Source organism: Pseudochaenichthys georgianus, chromosome 16, assembly GCF_902827115.2.
Source record: "Pseudochaenichthys georgianus chromosome 16, fPseGeo1.2, whole genome shotgun sequence".
Classification (NCBI taxonomy): Eukaryota; Metazoa; Chordata; class Actinopteri; order Perciformes; family Channichthyidae; genus Pseudochaenichthys; species Pseudochaenichthys georgianus.
The window spans coordinates 34,748,487-34,760,603 of NC_047518.2; the positions used below are offsets into that span (position 1 = coordinate 34,748,487).

The 12,117-nt window shown below is 40.8% G+C and overlaps 1 protein-coding gene across 2 annotated transcripts in view; it reads left to right on the plus strand.

Moving 5' to 3' along the window:
* The first annotated feature begins 5,828 nt into the window (after positions 1–5,828).
* Positions 5,829–12,117, plus strand: part of slc9a1a (solute carrier family 9 member A1a) — a 43,816-nt gene continuing 37,527 nt past the window's right edge. For both annotated transcript variants that reach the window (XM_034101995.2, XM_034101996.2), the window contains exon 1: positions 5,829–6,408. In XM_034101995.2, the coding sequence (XP_033957886.1) occupies positions 6,129–6,408 (280 nt within the window). In that variant the 5' untranslated portion in view covers positions 5,829–6,128. The remainder of the gene's footprint in view (positions 6,409–12,117) is intronic.

The window sequence follows — 12,117 nt, forward strand, 5'->3', positions numbered from 1 at the left end:
ATGTGATTTTGTTTTAAATACAAATTTGCCTGGTGAACTTTCATTTTTTTTCATTTACTGATTTATTGCAACAGAGGTGGGCAGCATCAGAGCCGGTGACACCAGCAGGATCAATACACTGATCAGGAAAGCTGGGTCTGTCATCGGCATCAAGCTGGACCCCTTTGAAGCTGTGGTGGAGAGGAGGACACTGAACAGGCTGTTGTCCATCATGGAAAACCCCACCCATCCTCTCCACCTGCAGCTGGACAGACAGCGGAGCTCCTTCTCCAACAGGCTGCTGCAGCTCCGCTGTCACAAGGACCGATACAGGAACACATTCCCACTGCAATAGCTCTGTACAATAAATCACCTCTGGCTGGAAGAGAACTCTCTGCTCCATAGTTTCTCTTGGAATAAAACCATACTGTACATTTTACATTTATATAATCTGTTCAATATTTAATATTATGTAATATATTTATGTATATAGCCTATATTGTACATATAATATCTTGTCAAATTCAACATGTATATTTTCTACTTTCTTGTTTATTTCTAGTTTTGTTTTATTGTAAAATGCCTTGTCTTTTATGCTGTGGCAACACAAACATTTCCCAAATTGGAATCAATAAAGTACCATCTTATCTTATCTTATATATCATGTGAATGCTTGGAATATACCCACTCAGTATTTATTTGCATTTATATAGCCTTTAATGTTTTATTGGTTCAAGTACTTGGATTTTCTTTATAAGTTATGATTTGGCTTTTAATACTAGTTGAACATTACATTTTTACATTTGTATGTTTTTATATGTTTCTAATTATTGTGCTTTTTATCATGTTTTTAATTATTGTTTTATTATTGTACTCCCATTGTGTTATTTTATATTGTATGTATTGCCTGTACAGCACTTTGGTCAACTGAGGTTGTTTTAAATGTGCTATATAAATAAATAAAGATTGAGATTGATTATGATAAACCATGTAGGCTCACATCATAACTGTTGGTAATTTCACAATTATTGCTTTCAACCTATTACCTATAGCTGTTGTAAACATTGTGTTAAACTAGTAATGAAGATTCTGAGCAGCCACCGAATTACACCGGAGACATTTTGTGGATCAGTGTCTGACTCTTGGCGTGCAATGACCACATGGCCATAATTATGAAAATATCCCTTTGCCTTAATCTAAGATGATGACAATTACACCCTGAGGACACCAGTGGTCTGCCGGAGCTAATGTATACTTATTAAGCATGATGTGATCTGGCTAGTAGTTAGAGCAGTGACATTTGCAATGGCTGAGAGAAAATGGGGTTGAAGAAGTGTGTGGCCAAGGGTCCTGTGAGAGAAAGAGAGAGAGAAGAGAGCTGGACATTTTCCATGCTTTAGTTAAAAGTGGCTGTTTGCCCAGCGATCCTAAAATAACCACCTCTGCCACAGGGTGCTTTGAGTGTGCTTAAAACCGTCAAAAATATTTTGCATTAGTCCCTGCTGACAGACGCTCTGTCAGAGCTTGTCATCATTTACACAGCTTATACTCGGTGGCGTCATGTCACCATCTGATGGTTTTTGAAGGTTTTATCCCAGATTCATGCTGGGTCATCATCAGCTGACAGCTCTGGATCCTGTGGCTAACCTCTAATGGGAAGACATGCTGCTACACTACAGCCAGGAACACATCAGAGATGCAGGCAGTTTGTTTCTGTGTATGGTTTATTCATTTATTCTGACCTGTGTTAAATAAGAAATATATGTAAAGCAGGATTTAGGGTGCCATTTACTCTGATGCTACCTGTCGGAGCTGTGTTATTCCAAATATGATTCCACTCTACAGTCTTTATGTAAAGACAAACAAACAGAAAAAGCCACAAAGCTTCTTCAATTGCTTTGTTTTTAAATGTGAAACAGTAGAAATTGCATTTAGCTTTCTTTCTCTGTAGGTTGAATTGCTGCCTGGCAATAATTGACTTGTTTTGTTCCACATCTCATGCTTTGTGGGAGAAGACACAGTGACTAACTCCATGCAGATAAAGGCAGGAACTACAAAGTAGGAACTACAAAGTAGACAAATATCCAGGGAGTGAGCTGGTAGAGTACTGGCTTTGATTTTTTATAATTGCAGTTTAGTCTTCCTTCACTTAGAATGGACTTTCTTTGGCTTAACGAATATGAAAGAAAGCCTCCCAAAAGCAAATAAGCCTTGCTTGGTCAAAGAGTTGAATATAACATGTTTTGCCTGATCTTGGATGGATACAAAGCTTTCAACATGAAACTTATTTTTCTTCGGGCTGGATTTATTTTTAGTAACAGTACAATTTATCTTTGATCAAATGGCCTCAGCTTGGGGGTGCTGAGCTGCCTTGAGCACATCATTGAACCCATGGGGCTTTGGGTTCATGTTGCCTTGAACCACGTATTATTTTTGCTAAAAGTAGTCTTGGCATGTGTTTAGCTCTGTCATCCTGAGTAATTTACTTCATGACCGCTAACCACAGCATCATGCCCCATATTATTTTCTCCAAGGTTTTGATGACTTGGAATCATGTTGTAGACATCTTGGTTCCTGCAGCAAAGCTCATGGAATAACATTGTACCACACCAGAGCTGAAGGAGAATGTGTACAATAGGTTATGCATTTATGTGTTCCAACATGGACTTCACTGAGATTACCATCTGTTTTGTATGGGGGTTCATTTGGTTTGTAAATGAATGGTCTGGCACGCATGTTCTGTTGCAAAGTTACTGTGTGATGTTGATAAGAACAGCAATAACCCTAGATATGAATATAATTAAATGAATGAGGAAAAACATTTGAAATAGTTGTTCTCCTTTCTCATGGAGAAAGAAAGATACCTTTGACCTTCGTTTATCATGAGATCATTATCTTTAAAACAGAAAAAGATACCAGCACAATAAACTTACAAGATCAAGGTGACAATATCCACGGCAGCATCAGAATAACTAACAGTACCCCCCTTAAAGGACATCGACTTAAAATGCGAATTAAGAGCGCCAAGTGCTGCTGATTCTGCGGACATACTGTACTGTAATGGCATTTGGTTACAAATCTCAAGCATGTAACTATTATCATGAATAGTTCCGTTTGGTAAGCTCTCGTCACATTATTTCTGTTGGTCACTAAAAGGACTAACCTGGCCTATCTGAACAAATCTTTTTGAAGATTGCTGAGATTTTTCTCTAAAATATTGAGTTTTGCTAGTCCTCTTAATGATTACAGACTTTGTGAAATAAATCATATTCCTTTACTTCATGCAGCATGAAGAAATTGTTGTTGTCTTGTTGATCAGTGAAACAATGCTGACCTCAAAACAAAGTTATTCAATACATCATTCATGTTTGCCTTCTTTACTACAATGGCCTGATACTGTTGCCTCTCAGTTGAGTGTCAGTATAATGAAATACAACAATCAGTATTCATACTAAAAACCTTCAAATGTTGGAAGTATGTTGATCTAGAGTTATTATTTGTTGAACAAGGCAGTGCAGAAAAGAAATGGATGGTATACTCACAGCTGAATAATAAAGAACATTTTGACTTTGCACTGTATGAAAAGCACAGTTGTTACTAAATACACGACCGATATTTATTTTTCATTCAAGTTTTCAAATAGGTCATGAAAATGTGGTAGGGTATCTGCATGAACAAACCAGAATACTGAAACTAGAGCTGCTTAATGAAATGCAGCCATTACTAGTTTAACTATTTACACCCATGCATTCTCTTATATGACGTGTCAAAGTGTCTTCTGTGAAATTGAAAATGGTGGTGGGGCCGTACCAACAAATAGGCTTTAAATCATTAGAGAACAATTATGCTTTCTTTTTATGAAGTTGAATGTGCAGTGGCACTTTGAAGTCTCTCATGGACTGTTGTTGAATTCTTGTACACTTATGGCAGTTATCAGTGTATAAAATGAAATTGGGACGCGTTTATCAGAGGAGGCTGTCGGCACCCACCACAGAAGATAGCATCCACCACAGTTCAGATCTATCAGAAGTTTTCCTTGAACATCATGCAGCAATAAGGTGGAACAAAAAAAAACCTTACTGTCATAAAGAGTGATAAGACATAGACAGAAATGACTAACTGCACAGACAGTTTGTCGCCTGAACTCTGACTGTGGCTGTGTTTAATGTATGTGTTCTGCAGCACACTGTTATCAACACTGACCATATCTTATTAAAAGACTAGACATTATCTAAGGCATATTTGTTTAGCAGTTTTGCCTCACAACTATTAAGTGTAGTCTTCACTGGCTAATCTCTTGTCTTAAAGTCCAGAGAGCAGCTATTTGAGCACAAAACTATAATCATTGTGTCTCTTTATTGGCGAAATTCTTGGGGACTTAAGGCAGTTGAGAATACAGGTAGAAACAAACAAGTTATTAAACATTGCATCACAGTAGAGACAGACAGATTGTTTGGATTCTTTTTCTCATTTTAAAATGAGCTTTACAAAGGCTGATCTTCTTAATTTTCAATATCAATGTATCTACCAAGTGTTTTCTTGATTAATCATTTGGTGTATTAAAACATGCTCATTACAGTTGATCCAAACCCCAAGGGTACTCCATTTACTATCATAACAGAATAAAGCAGTACATCCACATTTTGCATTGTAAAAAAACCTAAGCACTCTCAAAGATTGCTCTTTTTTTGGCACAAGGTCAACATTACTGTTTTTTTAATAGCCTGTAGTGTCCCTTCAACACAAGCAACCCTTCTAAAACAGCAGGCCTACTTCAGGTCTTTGTTGAATGGATGAAACGTTGCTAAATGTGGAAGGCGTGCTTCCACTAGAAGCACATGTTGAGTCATCATTTTCTAACTTGTAATTCAAGTACTTTTTAGGGCCACTCCCACACACCAGGAAACAAAAAACAAACAATATACTTATTAGTATGCTGTTTGTATCTTTAAACATAATCCTCCTGGTTCAATAAATCCTGGGTGTGTCTTTGAGCAATGGGCTGAAACTGCACTCGGGGCCCTGGAGCGAAACTGACCACTGACCTCTTAGTACATAATGTCCTTTAAGGATTTTTACAGCCAGAGTATAACCTGTTTTCAATTCCAGCTAAAGGGAATTTTTGTAAATGTATGCACTCCCACTCTTCAGCCTGTTATTGTGAATATCATTGCTCTTAATGATGGGTCACATAATGCTTAATGAAGTAGACAAAGCAACTCCCAAGAAGGAATTGATGTGTATCTGAAGAATTTGTTACAGCAGTTACTGAGTTGCCATTCATTTTTCTTACTCATGATGATACACCTTAACCCTCCATTCCTATAGGTGTCAGTATAGTCGTCCATCCCACTCCCCTAGCACTCCTCCTCCTCCTCCTCCTCCCATCCACCAAACCTCCGCGAAAGGGTGTGCTTTTTGAAGGTTGTATGGAGCTAAACACCAACGCGGACAAGACCAGTCGCCACTTTCCTTTGACAACCCGGGAAAAGCCACTGAAGGCTGGGCAGAGATCACACCCCGAGTCCCCCCCACCGCATCCTCCCTCTGGGCTGAGTCCCGACCGAGGACTTCTTGTCCTCCCCTGAACACGGTGCTGGGAATGCCGCATATACGGACACTTGTATCAAAAAGTTGAATTACATAGGCTACGCGGAAAAAATGCAATGTGACAGCAGTGTGGCTTCTCTTCAAGGTCAGTATCTGAGCACCGCAGCCGCCTCACGGACGTGTTTCTCGGACAGTCGGAGGGAAGAAGAGGCGTGGAGGGGGATGCCGCTGAGCCTCCAGCATCAACAATGACATCTTTCACCAAGGAGGACATTCATAGCCACTGACACAACTTGTGAAACACCGCTGTAAGAAAAGAAAGGAAAGGCTTGCTTCTTTTACAGCACACTTGTCTGCATTGTTGTTAAAAGACATCCAGCATTTCGTCGTTTCCTGCTTTCTCACAACGGCCTGTGTCACTGTTTACCTGGCAACAGGCAACAACGCCAAAGTGAAGCTAGTTAGTTGACAGAATGGATGTTTGGTTCGGTTAAGCCAAATAAGTTGTGTTGAACTTCCTTGAACTAGTTTGGTTTTCAGGCGGACTTTTAACCCACTCATTTCTTTTAAAATAACATCGCCTTCTTTCGTTCAACACCATGCCTGCGAGGAGAGATTCACACAGCCCGTCCGGGAAGAGTTTACCTGAGCGGGGGCTGCTCCTGCTGATCGTGCTGGTTTTACTGCAGGGATCCGTGCTTCCTCTCGGGGCTGCTAGCTCTCCCGATACCACCCACAATGACTATGTGGACAACCCCAAAGAGAAGGAGGAAAACTACACTAAAAAGGCATTCCCTGTGCTCACCTTCGACTACAGTCACATACAGGCCCCCTTTGAGATCTCATTATGGATCCTGCTGGCTTCCTTAATGAAATTAGGTGAGTATCATGTGAATGTCACGCATGCATTGTTGCTTGAAGCCCTGCATTTTTGTTCAGTCTTTCCAGGAAATGCTAGCTAAGGGGTTAAGTTATAGGTTTGGCTACAGGTGTGTAGTCATTGCAGGTTAGTTAGCATGTTTGCAGCAAGCTGTCCATATGCACAATGACATGCGTATACAAACAAACATAGGTGGAGTCTGTTTTACCAGACTGCTCTTTGGATCAAAAGCACATGTTGAAGAGAATAAATATTTCTGATTAATGTAGACAATTCAACTGATATAGTCGTATTGGGCTCACAATAATTGACTCAGGGAAAAAAACACCTATCTCTTGCCAGTTACAGCATAATCTCTGCCCAGTAGGTCACCCTGCAGTGTGAATTATTAATACCAATTAAATATGCCACTGGTATGCATGCTGACATAACAAGTTGGACCAGAATAGCTCAATGTACTCAGCTACTCAATGGTGAATCTATTTTGCTATACTCATCAGATCTGTCAGCCTCATGTTCAGAGCTCCCGGTCTTTTGCCAGTGCTGTCCTTACTTGTAGAAACAGTGATGACTAAGCGGCTTGGTGCAGCAATCTGGATGTCGAATAGCAACTATTTGGCAAGTTGTGAAGGGGAACCTTCTGCTATTTTGAGCCAAAGCCTTGAGGCATTGTCATAGAATATGTCTCAAAAATGACATTTGAGTTGGGCTACTTCATTATTGTGCCAAACTTTTCTACTTCTGTCCAGCTCCTCACTTTTCTCTGTTGCTTCTGTGTTTTCTGTGTCCTCACGCTTTATTGCTCCTTCTTTCTCCATTCCTGGTTGCTCTCCTTTCTTTCCTCTTACTTTCAATACACTGCCCTTGTTTCTCACTCTATGCCTCTTTGCATTGTGCTTCCCTCAAAACACTGCATTGTCATCTGCTATCTTTTTCCGGGGCCATGACTGAGCACCAGCCTGTAGCCAGGGAAGATACTGCCTTACTGACTGGGCAAGAAGCCCAGGGTCTCCAGGGACCAGACGGGCAAAGAGGGACCACCTGGCTCGACTGGCTTTCGGCGCAGCTCAAGGGCATTGAGGGAAAATGAGAGCTGAGGATAAGGAGAGGGTGAGGTTAAGGAATGATGGAAGTCCGGCAAGCAGAAGGGAGGCAGAAAATGAATGAGGCAGTAGGAGTTTACCCGCTGACAGCAACAGACATAAGTGACCTTAAGCCTCTGATTTTCCAAGGATGGCTGAGAATGGGCTGTGGGTAATTTAATGTGACAGCTACACTGCTCAGCCTCGGCAGAGCGTCTTATTCACGTTCATGGTACTCATATTTTTCAAGCTTAAACTTACAGCCACAGTAAATGTATTTCTTAAGCAACGCCGTCAGGGTGCCTTTCTGTCCTTATTTTTCACACAAATACTTTACATGGATTGATTATTCCCGGTGTGCAAAAATATTTTTGATATAAATCAAAACCTAGATGGTGTAATTTCTCTTAGAATATGCCCTAACATTGTCAAAGAAAATGGCAATGTCCTTTTTATAGTTATGAAATGTCTTCTCTTTTGGCTCCTGTAATTAAGCTTCATGCCAGAATCATACAAAAATAACTATTCTTTAACGTTATCAATTTCTTTATCAATGGTCGGATGACATGAAAGCTCAGATTGACACTGCAAAACTATAAAACCCTCATAAAGTGATCCACTGTGTTGAAGAGAAGGCTGTGTTGAGAGGTGTGTTATAATCAGGAATAATCAAAGTTGACAAGCTATTATCTAAATGAACAATTTAATTTCCAGTAATATTCAAAAGGAAACTCATAAACAGATCTTGGTCTGTATTAGAATGAATAGTACACTGTTTTAGGGTGTGATGCTTATAATAATTTATGGACTGATCAAATATCCGCCAGGCAGGTACCGACTTGAATGTTGACCTTTCAGTTTGGTCAGATCTGATTATATTTGCTAGTACGTGTGGGAGTAGGACACACCTTTTTGAATTGTCTCGGTGTGTTTGAAGCTGCTTGGCACCGGTATTTCTTTACTTCCAGCTAAGCTTTGTAACATGTATTACGAGTACAGGCTCAGCATCCATTTATAATTCAAAACTCTCCAAACAATTTGAAGAGAAGGTGTGTGTTACACTATTACATACAGAGCTGCTGTTATCCGATTATAGTTTTTGTGGAAGCGGGAGTTAAACTTCAACCGAAACCTTTATTCCTAGAGTAAATAAAAGAGAGAGACTCAACAGAGGCAAAGTAATTGAAAAGCAGTATTTAGATCCTTTGTGAGGCTTTGCTATGGATTTGTTAAGCAAACATTTTGGGAGTGCAAATTAAGAACTGCACTGATTGTTATAATCGCAGGCTTTGTTAATAATTAACAGACCTTTTGTATTCTTATTTCTGGTAGCTACAGTACAAAACAACAATAACTGTGTATCCTATAATCACATTTGTAAAGAGAAAGCTATTCAGTCAAAGTAGAAGTACCTACAGATCTTTGTAGAACAGTCAGATTATTGGTTCTTCTGTTTAATCCTTTATATATGCTGTAGATCAGGAAGTTCCTGGGACAGCGTGGGTTCACTCAGGTCAAACGGTTTAGTAGTGGGCGTATAAGTGCAGATTTTGAAAACATGAACTGAGAAAAAGGTTCTTTGTGAGCGTTAAATAAAGCACATATTGAATGGGAACTTACTTTTACACTTCCTTAGCGATGTTTAATATTGTTGCCACCTGGTTTTACCCCAATGAGGGAAAACTCACGGTCTGTTGTGTTAGAATTCATTGGTTTGTTTTATTTCTTGCACCTAATTTAGATGTAGATCGTGTTTGTCGTTCTAATTACCAGACATGGTTGTGATCCTAATTAAGTCTCAGCGGGTGGACAAAACAATAGTCTAAGACCCATTACAGCATTAATAACACAGTTTCATCAATGCTGCAATTGTTAAATGTGTATGTTTGCCTAGTAAATGGTTCACCAAGACACCTGCACATAGATTGCTTTATCTATAGTTAACAATTGACTCCAACAAGGGTGGGAGACGTATGCAGTATCACTAGGATCACCAATAAACCATCAGAAAACTGATTCTAGAACAGAGTGTCCTGCTACAATTACCTTTTTGTTTCAAAATTCAATCAACAGTTTTGTTGATGAAATGTGCATTTAAAGCAGCTCACTAGAATACACAAAGTATTGACTTAATCCTGAGTTTACAGTACAGAACATATGATTCTCCTTAAGAAAATTAAGGTAATACTACATTTGTTGTAGAGTCCAAAGTTACAGGATTTGTTAATCCCATTAAGAGATAAGGGCCATAATATTACCTTATCAATAGAGCCCGTGAAGGAAAGATTAGAGGTGTATCATTGGAAACCACACTCTTGGCAAAGCTTGAGTAAAGGTTCCCCGGGCTTCACATTTTATCTTGAATATGTTGTTTAGATTATGGCTTAGCACAGAAGTTTAATTAATGAAAGAAATGTACATGCTAAGAATCTTACAAATAGATTTCTTTGCCTCATATTTAATGAGATGATTCTATGTATACTCGACGTACAAGACATTTAAGTCATTAAAGCAACAATGAATATTGATTGGTTTGATTGTCCGCCATACTGTGCATGCGTCACAGGGCTGCAAGCAGTAATCATCATTTTAGGTGTCAGCCGAAGAATATTCTAGCAATTAGTGGTTGCCCATGACGCCATTTTCTGTTTCATGGGTAGGTGCCGGATTTGAGGTCTCCATGAAATGAGACAGTCCCAAGACAACTTACAGTATAAAGGTGAAGCGAGTATCTGTACTAAATGTTAACTTGTTCTTTTGCTCACTTCTGAAGCCTAAAACTCTATTTGTGCTTTTCCAGAGTATAGTGTGGCTTGTTTCTGTGTTGCTTTTTAATTATACTTAGGATAAAACGTTCCTATTAATAATGTGAGGAGTAACCTGTGTGAGCCGGTAGTATTGTGCAGATATGGCAACGGGGATCATAATGAAATATACCAGCCACAGGCCATTATTCATCATTTAAACCACATGTGTCAAACTCCAGGCCCGGGGGCCAAATCAGGCCCTTGGTGGATTTCATTTCGGCCCGCAGGATAATTTCTAATTACCATTAGATCTGTCCCGCCGGTATATTGCACACACACCTTCACTCAATCCTGAGTGTTTCCTCCGCTCAGAGCCTGAGCCCAAACATTGATGAACTTGCACTCAAGATGAGATGCGAAGTATCTGGCTTGAACTAGCATCAGAGAGCAGCACACTGAGTTTAAATGGATGTTTCTTTCTGCACTTTGTTTCTCACGACAACATTACATTACATTGCATTTAGCTGACGCTTTTATCCAAAGCGACTTACAATAAGTGCGTTCGACCAACAAAATACAAACTTGAAGAAAACAGAATCATATAAGTACATCAGGCTTCATAGAGCAAAAACATTAAGTGCTACTCAACTGGCTTTAGATAAGCCAGCCCTTTATTAGTATACAAGTGCTTTGTTAATAGTTCTATCGCTCGACGTGGAGTCAAAAGAGATGAGTTTTCAGTCTGCGCCGGAAGGTGTGTAAGCTATCTGCTGTCCTGATGTCAATGGGGAGCTCATTCCACCATTTTGGAGCCAGGATAGCAAACCCACGTGTTTTTGCTGATGGGAACTTGGGTCCCCTTCGCAGCGATGGTGCAGCGAGCCGTTTGGTTGATGCAGAGCGGAGTGCACGTGCTGGGGTGTACGGTTTAACCATGTCCTGGATGTAGGAAGGGCCAGATCCATTCACAGCATGGTACGCAAGTACCATTGTCTTGAAGTGGATTCTAGCAGTTATCGGAAGCCAGTGCAGAGAGCGGAGGAGCGGCGTGGTGTGGGAGAATTTAGGAAGGTTGAAGACCAGGCGAGCAGCTGCATTCTGGATGAGCTGCAGAGGTCGGATGGCACATGCAGGTAGACCAGCCAGGAGGGAGTTGCAGCAGTCTAGGTGTGAGGTGATGAGAGCCTGGACCAGAACCTGCGTCGCTTTCTGGGTCAGCTGGGGACGCATCCTCCTGATGTTGTAAAGCGTGTATCTGCAGCAGCGGGTTGTAGCAGCGATGTTTGTAGTGAAGGACAGGTTGTTATCTAGGGTCACACCCAGATTCCTTGCAGTCTGAGTCGGGGAAACAACAGAGGGGCCGATGTTGATTGTTAGGTCAAGAGTGGGACAATCTTTTCCCGGAAGGAAAAGCAGTTCAGTCTTGTCAAGGTTGAGCTTGAGGTGATGATCAGACATCCACTGAGAGATGTCAGCTAGACAAGCAGAGATGCGTGCAACGACCTGGGTCTCTGAGCGGGGAAAGGACAGAATTAATTGGGTGTCGTCAGCGTAGCAGTGGTATGAAAAACCATGCGGGCTAATGACTGATCCGAGCCAGTTTGTGTACAAGGAGAAGAGGAGGGGACCAAGAACAGAGCCCTGAGGGACCCCTGTAGTTAATTGACAAGGGTCGGACTCGGACCCTCTCCAAGTAACCCTGTAGGTGCGGTCTTTGAGGTATGAGGTGAGGAGGGAAAGTGCAGAGCCTGAAACTCCAAGTTCTTGGAGAGTGCGAAGGAGGATCTGATGGTTCACCATGTCGAATGCAGCAGACAGGTCCAAAAGGATGATGACAGAGGAGAGGGAGGCTGTTTTAGCAGTGTGCAGTTCCTCAGTG